Source organism: Oncorhynchus masou, chromosome 27 (genome assembly GCF_036934945.1).
Source record: "Oncorhynchus masou masou isolate Uvic2021 chromosome 27, UVic_Omas_1.1, whole genome shotgun sequence".
NCBI lineage: Eukaryota > Metazoa > Chordata > Actinopteri > Salmoniformes > Salmonidae > Oncorhynchus > Oncorhynchus masou.
In genome coordinates, this window is record NC_088238.1 from 64,975,037 (window position 1) to 65,000,376 (window position 25,340).

At 41.5% G+C, this 25,340-nt stretch overlaps 1 protein-coding gene across 4 annotated transcripts in view; it reads right to left on the reverse strand.

Moving 5' to 3' along the window:
• The window catches only part of tfr2 (transferrin receptor 2), a 113,278-nt gene that overhangs the window by 87,079 nt on the left and 859 nt on the right, over positions 1-25,340 (reverse strand). For 3 of the 4 annotated variants that reach the window (XM_064940872.1, XM_064940873.1, XM_064940874.1), the window contains exon 2: positions 277-320. In XM_064940872.1, coding sequence (XP_064796944.1) covers positions 277-320 — 44 coding nt within the window. Of the gene's footprint in view, positions 1-276; positions 321-14,650; positions 14,735-25,340 lie in introns of those variants that run through there. The other variant, XM_064940875.1, reaches the window with a different exon arrangement.

Here is a 25,340-nt window from a genome sequence, read left to right on the forward strand (position 1 = left end):
AGTCCCTCCCTCTCTCCTTCCTCCCCTTGTCCCTCCTTCTCTCCTTCCTCCCCCAGTCCCTCCTCCTCCTCCCCCAGTCCCTCCCTCACTCCATCCCTCCTCTTGTTCCTCCCTCCTCCCCTTGTCCATCCCTCTCTCCTTCCTCCCCCAGTCCCTCCCTCTCTCCTTCCTCCCCTTGTCCCTCCTTCTCTCCTTCCTCCCCTTGTCCCTCCTTCTCTCCTTCCTCCCCCAGTCCCTCCCTCTCCTCCCCCAGTCCCTCCCTCTCCTCCCCCTCACCTGTCTCAGCAGTGATCTTCTAATAGTGTCCATGTGTCTCTGATCTGAGAGTGAGAGAAAGATCACATGATGTAATATTCTACAGAAAATACAAATCATTTTCTTTCACTGTCCCTTCTCCATCTGTCACTTTCAGCACACACACACACAGATAAACACACAACCACACACACACACACACACACACACACACACACACACACACACACACACACACACACACACACACACACACACACAGATAAACACACACATACGCACGCAGATAAACACACACACACGCAGATAAACACACACACAAACACACACAGATAAACACACACAGATAAACACACACACACACTCAGCTGACGGGATTCCGTGGGGAAAAAAACTCTGGTCTCTCTTTACTCCACACAGAAGCATACAAAGCTCTCCCTCGCCCTCCTTTTGGCAAATCTGACCATAACTCTATCCTCCTGATTCCTGCTTCCAAGCAAAAACTAAAGCAGGAAGTACCAGTGACTCGCTCAATACGGAAGTGGTCAGATGATGCGGAAGCGGATGCTACGCTGCAGGACTCTCTCTGTGGGTCGAACCCCAAGAAGTTCTGGAAAACAGTTAAAGACCTGGAGAATAACCTCTCCTCCTCACAGCTGTCCATGTCCCTTAATGTTGATGATGTTACTGACAAGAAGCACATGGCTGAGCTCTTTAATCACCACTTCATTAAGTCAGGATTCCTATTTGACTCAGCCACGCCTCCTTGCCCGTCCAACATTTCCTCATCTCCCACCCCTTCTAATGCTACTATCCCGGACGCTCCTCCCTCTTTTTTCCCTGTCCCACTACAGAGTTTCTCCCTGCAGGCAGTCACTGAGTCTGAGGTGCTAAAGGAGGTCCTGAAACTTGACCCAAAAACATCTGGGTCAGATGGTTTAGACCCTTTCTTCTTTAAGGTTGCTGCCCCTATCATCACCAAGCCTGTCTCTGACCTTTTTAACCTGTCTCTTCTCTCTGGGGAGATTCCCATTGCTTGGAAGGCAGCCACAAACCGTCCTCTACTTAAAGGGGGAGATCAAGCTGATCTTAACTGTTACTTTACCCTGTTTATCAAAAGTGTTGGAAAAACTTGTCAATAATCAACTGGCTGATGTCTATAGTATTCTCTCTGGTATGCAATCTGGTTTCCGCTCAGGTTATGGATGTGTTACTGCAACCTTAAAGGTCCTCAATGATGTCATCATTACCTTTGATGAGGGATTCTCTGCCTCTAACCCTATTACAGGGGCTGAGTCACTGGCTTACTCGGGCTCTTTCATACCTTAAGGGAACTTTTTGACAATCACCGTATGGTTAGTGAGAAAGTCCATATTGGAACTGTACGGTCCCTTACTAGACGTCCAAAAACATTTTTAAAATTCGGGGACGGCGTCGGGCCGAGCGGCAGGGCCAGACCTACCGGGAAGTCATCAAATGAACTTTGTCGGACATTCGGTTTTCGTTTTATAAAATAATCAAATTTTGGTTCATTTTTCCGCTATGCCGGAAGATCCCACAAGAGGGCATAAGCAATCATATTGCTATTGGACAAAACATCCCGAATCACGACGTGCCATATCTCGAAAACTGAAAATATTTCGAAGCCGAAACTTGGTGAGCGTAGGTTTGGCATAATGGGCAGATGGCCCCGAACAAGATGGCGTCTAGGCCTCAACGGCTTTTGAGTTATGGCCATATTTCTGGGATTAAAGGTCCAAAATGAAAATAGAGAAATGATTTTTTCACTTCACGTCAAAGTCAAGGAGCCTCCGGTGTCAATAAAAAAAAAATCTGCCATTTATCTATCGTCATTTAAGAGAAATCGTACGATGACCAGATTGTGATGTTCAGATATAGGTGTTTTTTTTTTCAACGGTTACAGATCCAGTTGCAGGGTGTTCATACGAATATTTTTAAAGTGTGCTGCGGAGCTCTGCGACATTTCTGTGATTTTCTATGATTTTCTGAAATAACACACACTCACTAAACCCTCTGTAAATAACTCAGTTCTTAACGTAAAGACTTAAAACTCGGGATTCTGTAAAGGCATACCCCAATGAGGATATGAGTTTATTTATAGCTTCCTGTGCCAACAGGAAGTTCCTTAAATGGTGTCATAGTGGCTGTATCCAAGGGTTAAAAAGGTCAGATCTTTTCAAAACTTCATATGTGATTAGGCAACCCTCCTGAACTGTAAAATCACTAATTTCTCCCAACAGATGTCAAAGAAAAGCTCTCACACACACACACAGCAAGGATGGAGTGACAAAGCGCGGTGTTTAAAGACACAGAGAGCAGGCAATGGCATAAACATAATCCCAAGGCCGTGCCAAGTCCAACGAGGCGCCCCGCTTGACCGTAGCTCGCTCGGTCTGAGCGCAGCGACCATGAGAAAAATAGGCCCACAATGAAGCCTGCACCACAATGTCATTTGATTTTGGGTGACAGCGGCGGAACCGTTAGGTTTAGAAGGACAATTCAAACACAGGACTGTTCCTAAGGTCCTCCCGATCTGTGCAAGCCTAACCTTGACTGTGTGGCATTAACCTTTCACAGTTAAAAGAAGGTGTTTACATAAAAACAGTGTGCATTGACTTCTCTCCCCATAGGAATACATTGCCTGCTCCCCTAAATACAACCTGGGGTCTTTATGGGTTATGAATGCTGTATGAACCTGTCTTCTATGACATTCCATCAGACCACTATGAGGTCTACCTGTGTCGATTCTAAGCTTCCTGGAGCAACCGGAAGTGGTTAAATTGACCCAAAAGGTATTTGGATGTACATCACCTCCAAAGGTGGAAATGACTCTGCATTATTCAACCCTGTGTAGATCAGTCAATTCTCAACTTAAAGACTTAAAACACAGGATTCTGTAGGTTTCTATGTCAATCAAGACATGTGTGTATTTATAGCTTCCTGTGCCAACCGGAAGTGCCATAATTGGTGTCTCAGGAGCTGTTTGGAAGGGTTAAAAAAATCAGATCTGTCCAAAACTTCATATGTGTGATTAGGCAACCCCCATGAACTGTAAATCAGTCATTTCTCCCAACAGATGTCAAAGAAAAGCTCTCACACACACACACAGCAAGGATGGAGTGACAAAGCGCGGTGTTTAAAGACACAGAGAGCAGGCAATGGCATAAACATAATCCCAAGGCCGTGCCGAGTCCAACGAGGCGCCCCGCTTGACCGTAGCTCGCTCGGTCTAAGCGCAGCGACCATGAGAAAAATAGGCCCACAATGAAGCCTGCACCACAATGTCATTTGATTTTGGGTGACAGCGGCGGAACCGTTAGGTTTAGAAGGACAATTCAAACACAGGACTGTTCCTAAGGTCCTCCTGATCTGTGCAAGCCTAACCTTGACTGTGTGACATTAACCCTTCAAGGTTAAAAGAAGGTGTTTACATAAAAACAGTGTGCATTGACTTCTCTCCCCATAGGAATACATTGGCTGCTCCACTAAATACAACCTGGAGTCTATATGGGTTATGAATGCTGTATGAACCTGTCTTTGCTACCAGTCCATCAGGCCACTATAAGGTCTACCTGTGTCAATTCTAAGCTTCCTGGACCAACCGGAAGTGGTTCAAATCGCCCTAAAAGTGTATACCCATAACCTGCCTGCAGTTTGATAGACATAGTACATTCAACCCTGTGTAAATCAGTCAGTTTTCATGGTAAAGACTTAAAACTCAGGATTCTGTAATGGAATACCCCAATGAGGATGTATGTTGAGTTACAGCTTCCTGTGCCAACCGGAAGTGCCATAATTGGTGTCTCATGGGCTGTTTGGAGGGGTTAAAAAATTCAGATCTTTCCAAAACTTCATATATATGATTAGGCAACCCCCATGAACTGTAAATCAGTCATTTTTCCCATAAAAATTCAAAGGAAAACTAAATCACACAGATACACAACTTGGATGGAGGGACGTATTATTGGGGTGCGTAGAGACTGACAGTGCCTCCAATAGTAAGCTTTGAATGATATCAAATTGACTGATGGACGGTGACTTGCAGGTGACTCTTGTCCATTTGTAATATGTTTAAGCGGTGAGGTACCATCACCAAAAGCGACATTCTGAAATCAACCCTAACGAGCAATGGAGAGGTACCAGTATCACTGCCCAGCCATCCCGAGGTCATCGGGCCAGTCAATTTGGCATTCCTGCATGATTTTTATGGCATGACAAATTGATGATGGTGACTGCCCAGTTAACCATATGGCAAATGCACAGTGACTTTGCAAGAGTGAGAAACATCACCAAATGGACATTCTGGAATCAACCCTAACGAGCGATGGAGAGGTACCAGAATCACTGCCAAGCCATCCCGAGTTCATCGGGCCAGTCAATTTGGCATTCCTGCACGAATTTTCAGTGACTTTGCAAAAGTGAGAAAACATTTGCAATATGTTTTAACAGTGAGGTACCATCACCAAAAGCGACATTCTGAAATCAACCCAAACGAGCGATGGAGAGGTACCAGAATCACTGCCCAGCCATCCCGAGGTCATCGGGCCAGTCAATTTGGCATTCCTGCATGATTTTTATGGCATGACAAATTGGTGATGGTGACTGCCCAGTTAACCATATGGCAAATGCACAGTGACTTTGCAAAAGTGAGAAACATCACCAAATGGACATTCTGGAATCAACTCTAACGAGCGATGGAGAGGTACCAGAATCACTGCCAAGCCATCCCGAGTTCATAGGGCCAGTCAATTTGGCATTCCTGCACGAATTTTCAGTGACTTTGCAAAAGTGAGAAAACATTTGCAATATGTTTTAACAGTGAGGTACCATCACCAAAAGCGACATTCTGAAATCAACCCAAACGAGCGATGGAGAGGTACCAGAATCACTGCCCAGCCATCCCGAGGTCATCGGGCCAGTCAATTTGGCATTCCTGCATGATTTTTATGGCATGACAAATTGGTGATGGTGACTGCCCAGTTAACCATATGGCAAATGCACAGTGACTTTGCAAGAGTGAGAAACATCACCAAATGGACATTCTGGAATCAACCCTAACGAGCGATGGAGAGGTACCAGAATCACTGCCAAGCCATCCCGAGTTCATCGGGCCAGTCAATTTGGCATTCCTGCATGATTTTTATGGCATGACAAATTGGTGATGGTGACTGCCCAGTTAACCATATGGCAAATGCACAGTGACTTTGCAAAAGTGAGAAACATCACCAAATGGACATTCTGGAATCAACTCTAACGAGCGATGGAGAGGTACCAGAATCACTGCCAAGCCATCCCGAGTTCATAGGGCCAGTCAATTTGGCATTCCTGCACGAATTTTCAGTGACTTTGCAAAAGTGAGAAAACATTTGCAATATGTTTTAACAGTGAGGTACCATCACCAAAAGCGACATTCTGAAATCAACCCAAACGAGCGATGGAGAGGTACCAGAATCACTGCCCAGCCATCCCGAGGTCATCGGGCCAGTCAATTTGGCATTCCTGCATGATTTTTATGGCATGACAAATTGGTGATGGTGACTGCCCAGTTAACCATATGGCAAATGCACAGTGACTTTGCAAGAGTGAGAAACATCACCAAATGGACATTCTGGAATCAACCCTAACGAGCGATGGAGAGGTACCAGAATCACTGCCAAGCCATCCCGAGTTCATCGGGCCAGTCAATTTGGCATTCCTGCACGAATTTTCAGTGACTTTGGAAAAGTGAGAAAACATTTGCAATATGTTTTAACAGTGAGGTACCATCACCAAAAGCGACATTCTGAAATCAACCCAAACGAGCGATGGAGAGGTACCAGAATCACTGCCCAGCCATCCCGAGGTCATCGGGCCAGTCAATTTGGCATTCCTGCATGATTTTTATGGCATGACAAATTGGTGATGGTGACTGCCCAGTTAACCATATGGCAAATGCACAGTGACTTTGCAAAAGTGAGAAACATCACCAAATGGACATTCTGGAATCAACCCTAACGAGCGATGGAGAGGTACCAGAATCACTGCCAAGCCATCCCGAGTTCATCGGGCCAGTCAATTTGGCATTCCTGCACAAATTTTCAGTGACTTTGCAAAAGTGAGAAAACATTTGCAATATGTTTTAACAGTGAGGTACCATCACCAAAAGTGACATTCTGAAATCAACCCAAACGAGCGATGGAGAGGTACCAGAATCACTGCCCAACCATCCCGAGTTCATCGGGCCAGTCAATTTGGCATTCCTGCATGATTTTTATAGCATGACAAATTGGTGATGGTGAATGCCCAGTTAACCATATGGCAAATGCACAGTGACTTTGCAAAAGTGAGACAACATTTGCAAAATGTTTTAACAGTGAGGTACCATCACCAAAAGTGACATTCTGAAATCAACCCAAACGAGCAATGGAGAGGTACCAGAATCACTGCCCAGCCATCCCGAGTTCATCGGGCCAGTCAATTTGGCATTCCTGCATGATTTTTATAGCATGACAAATTGGTGATGGTGAATGCCCAGTTAACCATATTGCAAATGCACAGTGACTTTGCAAAAGTGAGAAAACATAAACAAATGGACATGATGAAATCAACACCACGAGTGATTGAAAGGAACAACAATCACTGCCCGGCCATCCCGAGTTCATCAGGCCAGTCAATTTTGCATTTCTGAAGGATTTTTGAGCATGTCAAATTTCTTATGACATTTGGCCCCCACAAAACATATGCCTTATGCACAAGTAAAAAAAAAAAAAAACATTATGATAATAAAATATGACTAAAGTATGTTGATACAGTTCTTATACGTGTGTAACTGACACAAAATTCGAATTCTTTTCGAAAAACGGTCCAGAAAGCACTTTTTTAGGGGTGTGTGAAGTTTTTTATGAAATTTTGCAGTTATTGACTTTTGACTTCTGACTTCCTATGAAATCATATTGCAGATGGACAAAACACATGCAATAATGCGCAAGTAAAAAAAATAAAAAAATAATGATAATAAAATTGGACAAAAGTATATTCATACAGTTCTTACACATGTGTAATTGACAAAAAAAAGCGAAAGAATTTCGAAAAACGGTCCAGAAAGCACTTTTTTAAGGGGTGATAAGTTTTTGACAAAAAATCAATTTTTTCAAAATTTGGCTTTTGGATGTTGACTTGGAGTCCAATATCAATATGAAAAACCACGGTGGAGCGCACACGCCACCTGTTGGATTTTTGAAGTGTTACAACTGGCAATAGCCATATGGCATTTGAAGTAAACTTTGCATGAATCAACGCCGATTTGGGTGGTATTGACCAATGTGTACATGGTTTGTCCTATGCCAATAATTTGCCATTCATTTTTGTCCACTACGGGGGTGAATTCCCTTACATACCGTCCCTAGGAGGGGTGCGTCACTTGAGTGGGTTGAGTCACTGATGTGATCTTCCTGTCTGGGTTGGCGCCCCCCCCCTTAGGTTGTGCCGTGCCAGAGATCTTTGTGGGCTATACTCGACCTCTTCCCTGGATGGTAAGTTGGTGGTTGAAGATATCCCTCTCGTGGTGTGGGGGCTGTGCTTTGGCAAAGTGGGTGGGGTTATATCCTTCCTATTTGGCCCTGTCCGGGGGTGTCATCGGATGGGTCCACAGTGTCTCCTGACCCCTCCGGTCTCAGCCTCCAGTATTTATGCTGCAGTAGTTTATGTGTCGGGGGCTAGGGTCAGTTTGTTATATCTGGAGTACTTATCCTGTCCTATCCGGTGTCCTGTGTGAATTTAAGTATGCTCTCTCTAATTCTCTCTTTCTTTCTCTCTCTCGGAGGACCTGAGCCCTAGGACCATGCCTCAGGACTACCTGACATGATGACTCCTTGCTGTCCCCAGTCCACCTGGCCGTGCTGCTGCTCCAGTTTCATTCCACAGTACTACATAGAGCCATGACTACATGGAACTCTATTCCACAGTACTACATAGAGCCATGACTACATGGAACTCTATTCCACAGTACTACATAGAGCCATGACTACATGGAACTCTATTCCACAGTACTACATAGAGCCATGACTACATGGAACTCTATTCCACATCAGGTAACTGATGCAGCAGTAGAAACAGATTTAATAACTGATAAGAATTCACTTTATGGAACAACGGGGACTGTGAAGAGACACACACAGGCACAGACACACGATAACATAAACACACATACAAATGATAAGGCAGCACTCTTCATTCACATGGATTTTAAATTGCAGATATGTGGTAGTAGAGTAGTGGTCTGAGGGAACACTTAATGTATTGTAGATATGTGGTAGTAGTGGTCTGAGGCAACACACTTAATGTATTGTAGATATGTGGTAGTAGAGTAGTGGTCTGAGGGAACACACTTAATGTATTGTAGATATGTGGTAGTAGAGTAGTGGTCTGAGGTAACACTTAATGTATTGTAGATATGTGGTAGTAGAGTAGTGGTCTGAGGGAACACTTAATGTATTGTAGATATGTGGTAGTAGAGTAGTGGTCTGAGGGAACACACTTAATGTATTGTAGATATGTGGTAGTAGAGTAGTGGTAGTAGAGTAGTGGTAGTAGAGTAGTGGTCTGAGGGAACACTTAATGTATTGTAGATATGTGGTAGTAGAGTAGTGGTCTGAGGGAACACACTTAATGTATTGTAGATATGTGGTAGTAGAGTAGTGGTAGTAGAGTAGTGGTAGTAGAGTAGTGGTCTGAGGGAACACACTTAATGTATTGTAGATATGTGGTAGTAGAGTAGTGGTCTGAGGGAACACACTTAATGTATTGTAGATATGTGGTAGTAGAGTAGTGGTCTGAGGGAACACTTAATGTATTGTAGATATGTGGTAGTAGAGTAGTGGTCTGAGGGAACACACTTAATGTATTGTAGAGTAGTGGTCTGAGGGAACACACTTAATGTATTGTAGAGTAGTGGTCTGAGGGAACACACTTAATGTATTGTAGAGTAGTGGTCTGAGGGAACACACTTAATGTATTGTAGAGTAGTGGTCTGAGGGAACACACTTAATGTATTGTAGATATGTGGTAGTAGAGTAGTGGTCTGAGGGAACACTTAATGTATTGTAGAGTAGTGGTCTGAGGGAACACTTAATGTATTGTAGATATGTGGTAGTAGAGTAGTGGTCTGAGGCAACACACTTAATGTATTGTAGATATGTGGTAGTAGAGTAGTGGTCTGAGGGAACACACTTAATGTATTGTAGATATGTGGTAGTATAGTAGAGGTCTGAGGGAACACTTAATGTATTGTAGATATGTGGTAGTAGAGTAGTGGTCTGAGGTAACACACTTAATGTATTGTAGATATGTGGTAGTAGAGTAGTGGTCTGAGGGAACACACTTAATGTATTGTAGATATGTGGTAGTAGAGTAGTGGTCTGAGGGAACACTTAATGTATTGTAGATATGTGGTAGTAGTGGTCTGAGGGAACACTTAATGTATTGTAGATATGTGGTAGTAGTGGTCTGAGGGAACACACTTAATGTATTGTAGATATGTGGTAGTAGAGTAGTGGCCTGAGGCAACACACTTAATGTATTGTAGATATGTGGTAGTAGAGTAGTGGTCTGAGGGAACACTTAATGTATTGTAGATATGTGGTAGTAGTGGTCTGAGGGAACACTTAATGTATTGTAGATATGTGGTAGTAGTGGTCTGAGGTAACACACTTAATGTATTGTAGATATGTGGTAGTAGAGTAGTGGTCTGAGGGAACACTTAATGTATTGTAGATATGTGGTAGTAGTGGTCTGAGGGAACACACTTAATGTATTGTAGATATGTGGTAGTAGAGTAGTGGTCTGAGGGAACACACTTAATGTATTGTAGATATGTGGTAGTAGAGTAGTGGTCTGAGGGAACACACTTAATGTATTGTAGATATGTGGTAGTAGAGTAGTGGTAGTAGAGTAGTGGTAGTAGAGTAGTGGTCTGAGGGAACACTTAATGTATTGTAGATATGTGGTAGTAGAGTAGTGGTAGTAGAGTAGTGGTAGTAGAGTAGTGGTAGTAGAGTAGTGGTCTGAGGGAACACTTAATGTATTGTAGATATGTGGTAGTAGAGTAGTGGTAGTAGAGTAGTGGTAGTAGAGTAGTGGTCTGAGGGAACACACTTAATGTATTGTAGATATGTGGTAGTAGAGTAGTGGTCTGAGGGAACACACTTAATGTATTGTAGATATGTGGTAGTAGAGTAGTGGTCTGAGGGAACACTTAATGTATTGTAGATATGTGGTAGTAGAGTAGTGGTCTGAGGGAACACTTAATGTATTGTAGATATGTGGTAGTAGAGTAGTGGTCTGAGGGAACACACTTAATGTATTGTAGATATGTGGTAGTAGAGTAGTGGTCTGAGGGAACACTTAATGTATTGTAGATATGTGGTAGTAGAGTAGTGGTCTGAGGGAACACTTAATGTATTGTAGATATGTGGTAGTAGAGTAGTGGTCTGAGGGAACACACTGTTTTATGAAACGTATTGTCATGTAATATTTCTATTGTGTGTAACTGCCTTAATGCTGCTGGACCCCAGCATAGCTGCTGCTTTGGCAGGAACCAATGGGGTTCCTTAACAAATACAAATACAAACTGGCAAAGTGTCAATACAGGACAAAGATTGAATCCTACTACACCGGCTCTGACGCTCGTCGAATGTGGCAGGGCTTGACAACTATTATGGCCTAGAAAGATAAACCCAGCCGGTAGCTGCCCAGTGACGCTAACCTACCAAATGGGTTAAATGCCTTTTATGCTTGCTTCGAAGCAAGCAAGCAACACTGAAGCATGCATGAGAGCACCAGCTTTTACGGACGACTGTGTGATCATGCTCTCCATAGCCATAATCGCACCTCACACTGCCCTTTCCCACCTGGACAAAAGGATCATCTATGTGAGAATGCTGTTCATTGACTACAGCTCAGCATTCAACACCATAGTGCCCTCAAAGCTCATCACTAAGCTAAGGACCCTGGGACTAAACACCTCCCTCTGCAACTGGATCCTGGACTTCCTGACGGGCCGCCCCCAGGTGGCAAGGGTAGGCAACAACATGTTTGCCACACTGATCCTTAAGACTGGGCCCCTCAGGGGTGTGTGCTTCGTCCCCTCCCTGTTCACCAACGACTGCGTGGCCAAACACGACTCCAACACCATCATTAAGTTTGCTGATGACACAACAGTGGTAGGCCTGATCACCGTCAAGACAGCCTATAGGGAGGAGGTCAGAAACCTGGCAGTCTGGTGCCAGGACAACAACCTCTCACTCAATGTGAGCAAGACAAATGAGCTGATCGTGGACTACAGGAAAAGGAGGGTCGAGAACACGCTCCCATTCACATCGACAGGGCTGTAGTGGAGCAGGTCGAGACCTTCAACTTCCTTGGTGTCCACATCACCAACAAACTATCATGGTCCAAACACACCAGGACCGTCGTGAAGAGAGCACGACTTAGGAGACTGAAAAGATCCTCATAAAGTTCTACAGCTGCACCATCGAGAGCATCCTGACGTCCGTCCGTAAGGCGCTACAGAGGGTAATGCAGTTACATCACTGGTGCCAAGATTCCTGCCAGCCAGGACTTCTATACTAGCAGTGTCAGAAGAAGGCCCGAAATATTGTAAGACTCCAGCCACCCAAGTCAGACTGTTCTCTCTGCTACGGCAAGTGGTACCGGAGCACCAAGTCTAAGTCCAAAAGGCTCCTGAACAGCTTTTCTACCCACAAGCCATAAGACTCCTGAACGATGAATCAAATGAATCAAATGAATCAAATGAATCAAATGAACTATTAGCATTTTCATTAACACTGTTGCTATTTGTATTTTATTTATTTGTTTTTTTATTGTATTCTATGCAGTCACTTTACCCCTAACTACGTTTACATATTACCTCCACTAACCTGTACCCTGGCACCCCATGTATATAGTCTAGTTTTTGTTATGTTACTTTTTTTTAAACTTTAGTTTATTTAGTCAATATTTTCCTAAAACTGCATTGTTGGTTAGGAGCTTGTAGGTAATACCATTTCATTTGGTTTGTGTGTTTGCTTAGTGATCCGCCTCCTGGTTTGCTGTACGTGGTTGAGTGAGGCCTGTGATAGGTTGAGAGGAGAGGTCAGAGGGCAGCGTGTGTGGCGAGCCTGCCGAATGTTTAATTTGATTAACTTTATTAACAGCTCAACAAACAAACACACACGCACAAAGGGGCGGTCCTTTCAGTCTGGAGGACAAAGGCAACGCCAAAAGATTACCCATAATCCTCTAAAACCATGACAACACAGCATTAGTTTAACACCTAGAGACAACAGACCTGACAACACAGCATTAGTTTAACACCTAGAGACAACAGACCTGACAACACAGCATTAGTTTAACACCTAGAGACAATAGACCTGACAACACAGCATTAGTTTAACACCTAGAGACAATAGACCTGACAACACAGCATTAGTTTAACACCTAGAGACAACAGACCTGACAACACAGCATTAGTTTAACACCTAGAGACAACAGATCTGACAACACAGCATTAGTTTAACACCTAGAGACAATAGACCTGACAACACAGCATTAGTTTAACACCTAGAGACAATAGACCTGACAACATAGCATTAGTTTAACACCTAGAGACAATAGACCTGACAACACAGCATTAGTTTAACACCTAGAGACAACAGACCTGACAACACAGCATTAGTTTAACACCTAGAGACAATAGACCTGACAACATAGCATTAGTTTAACACCTAGAGACAATAGACCTGACAACACAGCATTAGTTTAACACCTAGAGACAATAGACCTGACAACACAGCATTAGTTTAACACCTAGAGACAACAGACCTGACAACACAGCATTAGTTTAATACCTAGAGACAATAGACCTGACAACACAGCATTAGTTTAATACCTAGAGACAACAGACCTGACAACACAGCATTAGTTTAACACCTAGAGACAATAGACCTGACAACACAGCATTAGTTTAACACCTAGAGACAACAGACCTGACAACACAGCATTAGTTTAATACCTAGAGACAATAGACCTGACAACACAGCATTAGTTTAATACCTAGAGACAATAGACCTGACAACACAGCATTAGTTTAACACCTAGAGACAATAGACCTGACAACATAGCATTAGTTTAACACCTAGAGACAATAGACCTGACAACACAGCATTAGTTTAACACCTAGAGACAACAGACCTGACAACACAGCATTAGTTTAACACCTAGAGACAATAGACCTGACAACACAGCATTAGTTTAACACCTAGAGACAACAGACCTGACAACACAGCATTAGTTTAACACCTAGAGACAATAGACCTGACAACACAGCATTAGTTTAACACCTAGAGACAATAGACCTGACAACACAGCATTAGTTTAACACCTAGAGACAACAGACCTGACAACACAGCATTAGTTTAACACCTAGAGACAATAGACCTGACAACACAGCATTAGTTTAACACCTAGAGACAATAGATCTGACAACACAGCATTAGTTTAACACCTAGAGACAATAGACCTGACAACACAGCATTAGTTTAACACCTAGAGACAATAGACCTGACAACACAGCATTAGTTTAACACCTAGAGACAATAGATCTGACAACACAGCATTAGTTTAACACCTAGAGACAACAGACCTGACAACACAGCATTAGTTTAACACCTAGAGACAACAGACCTGACAACACAGCATTAGTTTAACACCTAGAGACAACAGACCTGACAACACAGCATTAGTTTAACACCTAGAGACAATAGACCTGACAACACAGCATTAGTTTAACACCTAGAGACAACAGACCTGACAACACAGCATTAGTTTAACACCTAGAGACAATAGACCTGACAACACAGCATTAGTTTAACACCTAGAGACAACAGACCTGACAACACAGCATTAGTTTAACACCTAGAGACAACAGACCTGACAACACAGCATTAGTTTAACACCTAGAGACAATAGACCTGACAACACAGCATTAGTTTAACACCTAGAGACAACAGACCTGACAACACAGCATTAGTTTAACACCTAGAGACAATAGACCTGACAACACAGCATTAGTTTAACACCTAGAGACAATAGACCTGACAACACAGCATTAGTTTAACACCTAGAGACAACAGACCTGACAACACAGCATTAGTTTAACACCTAGAGACAACAGACCTGACAACACAGCATTAGTTTAACACCTAGAGACAACAGACCTGACAACACAGCATTAGTTTAACACCTAGAGACAACAGACCTGACAACAGGTAAACGAGTGCATTCAGTCGTGATGATAGTGTGCATTCAGTCGTGATGATAGTGTGCATTCAGGTAATACCTCATACAGGCAGACAGACGGGCCGGAGATGTTCTGTTGAATCTGATCCTGTCACTGTGTATACAGCCACAGAGCAATGACCCGAAACATCAAACGCCTCACACACACTGACCTTCTACCAACACTACCAGATACGCATCATATTATCTACTTACAAACATATTCACTCTCTCACACACACAACCTGAGGCCATTTTGAAGAGAAGTATGACAAACACGAACAACGTAAACACACACACTCAACAACCACACAACCAATATCGCTGCTCCGAATACTACTACTGCTGCTACTAATACTGCTGCTGCTACTAATGCTACAACTGCTACTACTACTACTGCTACTACTACTAGTACTACTACTGCTACTGCTACTACTGCTACTGGTACTGCTACTACTACTAGTACTACTACTGCTACTGCTAATACTACTAGTACTAGTACTACTACTGCTACTGCTACTGCTACCGCTACTACTACTGCTACTACTGCAACTACTACTACTGCTACTACTACTGCTACTACTACCGCTACTACTACTGCAACTACTACTACTGCTACTACTACTAGTAGTACTACTACCGCTACTACTACTGCTACTAATACTGCTGCAACTACTACTGCTACTACTGCTGCTGCTACTACTACTACTACTAATACTGCTGCTACTACTACTACTAATACTGCTACTACTACAACAACAACAATAATTACTACTACTAATACTACTGCTGCTACTACTACTGCTGCTACTACTGCTGCTACTACTAATGCTGATATTACTACTAATACTACTGCAACTGCTACTATTGCTACTAATGCTGCTACTACTACTGGTACTAATGCTACTACTACTGGTACTAATGCTACTACTACTAATGCTGCTACTACTACTACTACTACTGCTACCACCACTATCAACTGCTGCTGCTGCTACTATCCACTACTACTACTACTACTACTACTACCACCACTACCGCAGCTGCAACCACCACTACTTCTACCACTACTACTAATGCTACTATTACTACTACTATAAAACTACAGCTAAAACTACCACTACTAATGCTACTATTACTACTACCAACACTGCTACTAATGCTACTACTATGAAACTACTGCTAAAACTACTACCGCTACTATTACTACTACCAACACTACTACTAATGCTACTACTATAAAACTACTGCTAAAACTACTACTACTGCTGGTGCTACTACTATTACTACTATAAAACTACTGCGAAAACTACTATTACCGTTGGTGATACTACTACTGCTGCTACAACTACTATCACTGCTGCAACTACTATTACTACTACCACCACAACAACTAATGCTACTACTATAAAACTACTGCTAAAACTACTACCGCTACAATTACTACTACCAACACTACTACTAAAGCTACTACTATAACTACTGCTAAAACCACTACCGCTACTATTACTACTACCACCACTACTACTAATGCTACTACTATAAAACTACTGCTAAAACTACTACTGCTACTATTACTACTACCACCGCTACTACTAATTCTACTACTATAAAACTACTACTACAACTACTACTGCTACTATTACTACTACCACTACGACTAATGCTACTACTATAAAACTACTACTACTGCTACTATTACTACTACCACTACGACTAATGCTACTACTAAAACTACTACCGCTACTATTACTACTACCACCACTACTACAAATGCTACTACTATAAAACCACTGCTAAAACTACTACCGCTACTATTACTACTACCAACACTACTACTAATGCTACAACTATAAAACTACTGCTAAAACTACTACTACCACTGCTGCTACTACTATTACTACTATAAAACTACTGCTAAAACTACTACTGCTGGTCCTACTACCACCACTACAACTATCACTACTACTACAGCTACTACTACTATAAAACTTTTACCGCTACTATTACTACTACCACCACTACTACTAATGCTACTACCATAAAACTACTCCTAAAACGACTACCGCTACCCTTACTACTACCACCACTACTATAAAACTACTATCGCTACTATTACTACTACCACCGCTACTACTAATGCTACTACTATAAAACTACTGCTACAACTACTACTGCTACTATTACTACTACTACTACTACTAATGCTACTACTAAAACTACTACCACTACTATTACTACTACCACCTCTACTACTAATGCTACTACTAAAACTACTACTACTAGCGCTACTATTACTACTACCAACACTACTACTAATGCTACTACTATAAAACTACTGCTAAAACTAATACTACCACTGCTGCTACTACTATTACTACTATAAAACTACTGCTAAAACTACTATTACCGGTGGTCCTACTACCACCACTACTACTGCTGCTACTACCACTACTACTACTTCTACCACCACTACTACTATCATGACAACTACAACTACTACTACTATAAAACTTTTACCGCTACTATTACTACTACCACCACTACTACTAATGCTACTACTATAAAACTACTGCTAAAACTACTACCGCTACTATTCCTACTACCAACGCTACTACTAATGCTACTACTATAAAACTACTGCTACAACTAATACTGCTACTATTACTACTACTACTAATGCTACTACTAAAACTACTACTGCTACTATTACTACTACCACCACTACTACTAATGCTACTACTATAAAACTACTGCTAAAACTACTACCGCTACCCTTACTACTACCACCACTACTATAAAACTACTGCTAAAACTACTACCGCTACTATTACTACTACCACCGCTACTACTAATGCTACTAATATAAAACTACTGCTACAACTACTACTGCTACTATTACTACTACTAATGCTACTACTAAAACTACTACCGCTACTATTACTACTACCACCTCTACTACTAATGCTACTACTAAAACTACTACTACTTGCGCTACTATTACTACTACCACCACTACTACTAATGCTACTACTATAAAACCACTGCTAAAACTACCACCACTACTATTACTACTACCAACACTACTACTAATGCTACTACTATAAAACTACTGCTAAAACTACTACTACCACCGCTACTACTAATGCTACTACTATACTACTGCTAAAACTACTATTAACGCTGGTCCTACTACCACCACTACTACTGCTGCTAGTACCACTACTACTACTACCACCACTACTACTACTACTATTACTACTACAACTACTACTACTATAAAACTTTTACCGCTACTATTACTACTACCACCACTACTACAAATGCTACTACTATAAAGCTACTGCTAAAACTACTACCGCTACTATTACTACTACCACCACAACTACTAATGCTACTACTATAAAACTACTGCAACAACTACTACTGCTACTATTACCACCATTACTACGAATGCTACAACTACTACTAGCGCTACTATTACTACTACCACATATACTACCAATGCTACTACTATAAAACCACTGCTAAAACGACTACCGCTACTATTACTACTACCAACACTACTACTAATGCTACTACTATAAAACCACTGCTAAAACTAATATCAAAGCTAATAACACCACCACTATCACTGCTACTAATACCACCACTATCAATTCTACTAATACCACCACTATCAATTCTACTAACACCACCACTATCACAGCTACTAACACCACCACTATCACAGCTACTAACACCACCACTATCACTGCAACCACCACTATCACTGCTATTACTACCACCACTATCACTGCTACTACTACTACCACCACTATCACTGCTACTGACACCACTATCCCTGCTACTAACACCACCACTATCACTGCTACGACTACTACAATCACTATCACTGCTAATACTACTACCACTATCACTGCTAATACTACTACCACTATCACTGCTAATACTACCACCACTATCACTGCTAATACTACTACTACTACCAAAACTATCACTGCTACTAACACCACTATCACTGCTACTACTACCACCACTATCACTGCTAATACTACTACCATCACTGCTAATACTACTACCAATATCACTGCTACTACTACCGCCACTATCACTGCTACTACCATCACTATCAATGCTACTACCACTATCACTGCTAAAACTACCACCACTATCACTGCTAATACCATCACTATCACTGCCACTACTACTACCACCACTATCACTGCTAATACTACTACCACTATCACTGCTAATACTACTACCACTATCACTGCTAATACTACCACCACTATCACTGCTAATACTACTACCATCACTATCACTGCTAATACTACTACTACTACCAAAACTATCACTGCTACTAACACCACTATCACTGCTACTACTACCACCACTATCACTGCTAATACTACTACCATCACTGCTAATACTACTGCCAATATCACTGCTACTACTACTACCACCACTATCACTGCTAATACTTCTACCGTCACTATCACTACTACTACCACCACTATCACTGCTTCTACTACCACCACTATCACTGCTACTACCACCACTATCACTGCTAATACTACTACCACTATCACTGCTACTACTACTACCACCACTATCACTGCTACTACTACTACCACCACTATCACTGCTACTACTACTACCACCACTATCACTGCTACTACTACTACCATCACTATCACTACTACTACCACCACTATCACTGCTACTAACACCACCACTATCAATGCTACTACCATCACTATTACTGCTAATACTACTACCATCACTATCACTGCTAATACTACTACCACTATCACTGCTAATACTACTACCACTATCACTGCTAATACTACCACCACTATCACTGCTAATACTACTACTACTACCAAAACTATCACTGCTACTAACACCACTATCACTGCTACTACTACCACCACTATCACTGCTACTAACACCACCACTATCAATGCTACTACCATCACTATTACTGCTAATACTACTACCATCACTATCACTGCTAATACTACCACCACTATCACTGCTAATACCATCACTATCACTGCCACTACTACTACCACCACTATCACTGCTAATACTACTACCACTATCACTGCTAATACTACTACCACTATCACTGCTAATACTACCACCACTATCACTGCTAATACTACTACTACTACCAAAACTATCACTGCTACTAACACCACTATCACTGCTACTACTACCACCACTATCACTGCTAATACTACTACCATCACTGCTAATACTACTGCCAATATCACTGCTACTACTACTACCACCACTATCACTGCTACTACTACTACCATCACAATCACTACTACTACCACCACTATCACTGCTAATACTTCTACCGTCACTATCACTACTACTACCACCACTATCACTGCTTCTACTACCACCACTATCACTGCTTCTACTACTACCACTATCACTGCTTCTACTACTACCACCACTATCACTGCTCCTACTACTACCACTATCACTGCTACTACCACCACTATCACTGCTAATACTACTACCACTATCACTGCTACTACTACTACCACCACTATCACTGCTACTACTACTACCACCACTATCACTGCTACTACTACTACCACCACTATCACTGCTACTACTAACACCACCACTATCACTGCTACTAACACCACCACTATCAATGCTACTAACACCACCACTATCAATGCTACTACTACCACTATCACAGCTTCTACTACCACCACTATCAATGCTACTACAACTACCAGTATCACTGCTACTACTACCACCACCACCACTATCACTGCTACTACTACTACTACCACCACAATCACTGCTACCACCACTATCACTGCTACTACTACCATCACAATCACTACTACTACTACCACCACTATCGCTGCTGCTAACACCACCACTATCACTGCTACTACTACTACCACCACTATCGCTGCTGCTACCACCACCACTATCACTGCTACTACCACTATCACCGCTACTAACACCACCACTATCACTGCTACTACCACCACCACTATCACAGCTACTAACAACACTATCACTGCTACTACTACTACTACCACCACTATCACCACCACTATCACTACTACTAACACCACCGCTATCACAGCTACTAACACCACCACTATCACTGCTACTAACACCACCACTATCACTGCTACTAACACCACTATCACTGCTACTAATACCACCACTATCACTGCTACTAACACCACCACTATCACAGCTACTAACACCACCACTATCACTGCAACCACCACTATCACTGCTACTACTACCACCACTATCACTGCTACCACCACTATCACTGCAACTACTACCACCACCACTATCACTGCTACTAACACCACCACTACCACCACTACTACCACCACTATCACAGCTACTACCACCACTATCACTGCTACTACCACCACTATCACTGCTACTAACACCACCATCACTATCAATGCTACTACTACCACCACTATCACTGCTAATACTACTACCATCACGATCACTACTACTACCACCACTATCACTGCTACTACTACTACCATCACTATCAATGCTACTACTTCCACCACCACTATCACTGCTACTACCATCACTATCAATGCTACTACTACCACCACTATCACTGCTAATACTACTACCATCACTATCACTGCTAATACTACTACCACTATCACTGCTAATACTTCTACCATCACTATCACTACTACTACCACCACTATCACTGCTTCTACTACCATCACTATCAATGCTACTACCACCACTATCACTGCTAATACTACTACCACTATCACTGCTTCTACTACTACCACCACTATCACTGCTACTACTACTACCATCACTATCACTACTACTACCACCACTATCACTGCTACTACAACCGCCACTATCACTGCTACTACCATCACTATCAATGCTACTACCACTATCACTGCTAATACTACCACCACTATCACTGCTAATACTACTACCATCACGATCACTACTACTACCACCACTATCACTGCTAATACTACTACCACTATCACTGCTCCTACTACTACCACCACTATCACTGCCACTACTACTACCATCACTGCTACTACTACTAACACCACCACTATCACAGCTACTAACACCACCACTATCACAGCTACTAACACCACCACTATCACTGCTACTACCACCAACACTATCAATGCTACTAACACCACCACTATCAATGCTACTACTACCACTATCACAGCTTCTACTACCACCACTATCAATGCTACTACAACTACCAGTATCACTGCTACTACTACCACCACCACCACTATCACTGCTACAACTACTACCACCACTATCACTGCTACCACCACTATCACTGCTACTACTACCACCACCACTGCTACTACTACTACCACCACTATCACTGCTACTAACACCACCACTATCACTACTACTACTACCACCACTATCACTACTACTAACACCACCACTATCACTGCTACTACCACCACTATTACTGCTAATACTACTACCATCACTATCACTGCTAATACTACTACCACTATCACTGCTACTACTAATACCACCACTATCACTGCTACTACTACTACCATCACAATCACTACTACTACCACCACTATCACTGCAAATACTTCTACCGTCACTATCACTACTACTACCACCACTATCACTGCTTCTACTACCACCACTATCACTGCTACTACTACTACCACCACTATCACTGCTACTACTACTACCATCACTATCACTACTACTACCACCACTATCACTGCTACTACTACCACCACTATCACTGCTACTACCATCACTATCACTGCCACTACCACCACTATCACTGCTAATACTACCACTACCACTGCCACTGCTAATACTACCACCACTATCACTGCTAATACTACTACCATCACTATCACTACTACTACCATCACCACTATCACTGCTAATACTACTACCACTATCACTGCTCCTACTACTACCACCACCATCACTGCTTCTACTACCACCACTATCACTGCTACTACTACCACCACTATCACTGCTTCTACTACCATCACTATCAATGCTACTACCACCACTATCACTGCTAATACTACTACCACTATCACTGCTAATACTACCACCACTATCACTGCTACTACTACTACCATCACTATCATTACTACTACCGCCACTATCACTGCTACTACCATCACTATCAATGCTACTACCACTATCACTGCTAATACTACCACCACTATCACTGCTAATACCATCACTATCACTGCCACTACTACTACCACCACTATCACTGCTAATACTACTACCACTATCACTGCTAATACTACTACCACTATCACTGCTAATACTACCACCACTATCACTGCTAATACTACTACCATCACTATCACTACTACTACCACCACTATCACTGCTAATACTACCACCACTATCACTACTACTACCACCACTATCACTGCTAATACTACCACCACTATCACTACTACTACCACCACTATCACTACTCTACTACTACCACCACTATCACTGCTAATACTACTACCACTATCACTGCTAATACTACCACCATCATCACTATCAATGCTACTACCACTATCACTGCTAATACTACCACCACTATCACTGCTAATACTACTACCATCACTATCACTACTACTACCACCACTATCACTGCTAATACTACTACCATTATCACTGCTACTACTACTACCACCACTATCACTGCCACTACTACTACCATCACTATCACTACTACTACTACCACTACTATCACTGCTAATACTTCTACCACCACTATCACTACTACTACCACTATCACTGCTACTACTACTACCACCACTATCACTGCTAATACTACTACCACTATCACTGCCACTACTTCTACCACCACTATCACTGCCACTACTACTACCATCACTATCACTACTACTACTACCACCACTATCACTGCTAATACTAACACCACCACTATCACAGCTAATACTAACACCACCACTATCACTGCTAATACTACTACCACTATCACTGCCACTACTACTACCACCACTATCACTGCTAATACTACTACCACATTCACTTCTACTACCACCACTATCACTGCCACTACCACCACTATCACTGCTAATACTACTACCACCACTATCACTGCCACTACTACTACCACCACTATCACTGCTAATACTACTACCACCATCACTATCACTACTACTACCACGACTATCACTGCTAATACTAGCACCACCACTATCACTGCTAATACTACTACCACTATCACTGCCACTACTACTACCACCACTATCACTGCCACTACCATCACTATCACTACTACTACTACCACCACTATCACTGCCACTACTACTACCACCACTATCACTGCTAATACTACCACCACTATCACTGCCACTACTACTACCACCACTATCACTATTAATATTACTAATAATTATACAACTACTGTTACTATAACTACTAATGTTACTATAACTATTACTATGCTACCAACTACTACTGTTACTATAACTACTACTATACTACTAACTACTACTGTTACTATAACTACTACTATGATACTAACTACCACTTTACTCCTAACTACTGTTACTATAACTACTACTATAGTACTAACTGCTAATGTTACTATAACTACTACTGTTACTATAACTATCACTATGCTACTAACTACTACTGTTACTATAACTACTACTATACTGCTAACTACTACTGTTACTATAACTACTACTATGCTACTAACTACTACTGTTACTATAATTACTAATGTTACTATAACTATCACTATGCTACTAACTACTACTGTTACTATAACTACTACTATACTACTAACTACTACTGTTACTATAACTACTACTATGCTACTAACTACTACTGTTACTATAACTACTAATGTTACTATAACTATTACTATGCTACCAACTACTACTGTTACTATAACTACTACTATACTACTAACTACTACTGTTACTATAACTACTACTATGATACTAACTACCACTTTTCTCCTAACTACTGTTACTATAACTACTGTTACTATAACTACTACTATACTACTAACTACTGTTACTATAACTACTACTAAACTACTCACTACTAGTATACTATCATTACTATACCTACTACTATAACTACTAACTACTGTTACTATAACTACTACTAAACTACTCACTACTACTATACTATCATAACTATACCTACTACTATAACTACTACTATGCTACTAACTACTGTTACTATAACTACTACTATAGTACTATTACTATAACTACTACTATAATACTAACTACTACTATTCTACCATTACTATACCTACTACTATGCTACTAACTACTGTTTCTATAACTACTATTACACAACTGTTACTATAACTACTGCTATACTAATGTTACTATAACTACTGTTACTATACCTACTACTATTCTACTAACTACTGTTACTATAACTACTGTTACGATACCTACTACTATACTATTACTATACTACTTTTACTATAACTACTACTATACTACGAACTACTGTTACTATACCTACTGTTACTATAACTACTACTACTATACTACTGTTACTATAACTACTGTTACTATAACTACTACTACTATAACTACTGTTACTATAACCACTCTTTCTATAACTACTACTACTATACTGTTGTTACTATAACTACTACTATACTACGAACTACTGTTACTATAACTACTGTTACTATAATTACTACTACTACTACTACTACTACTACTACT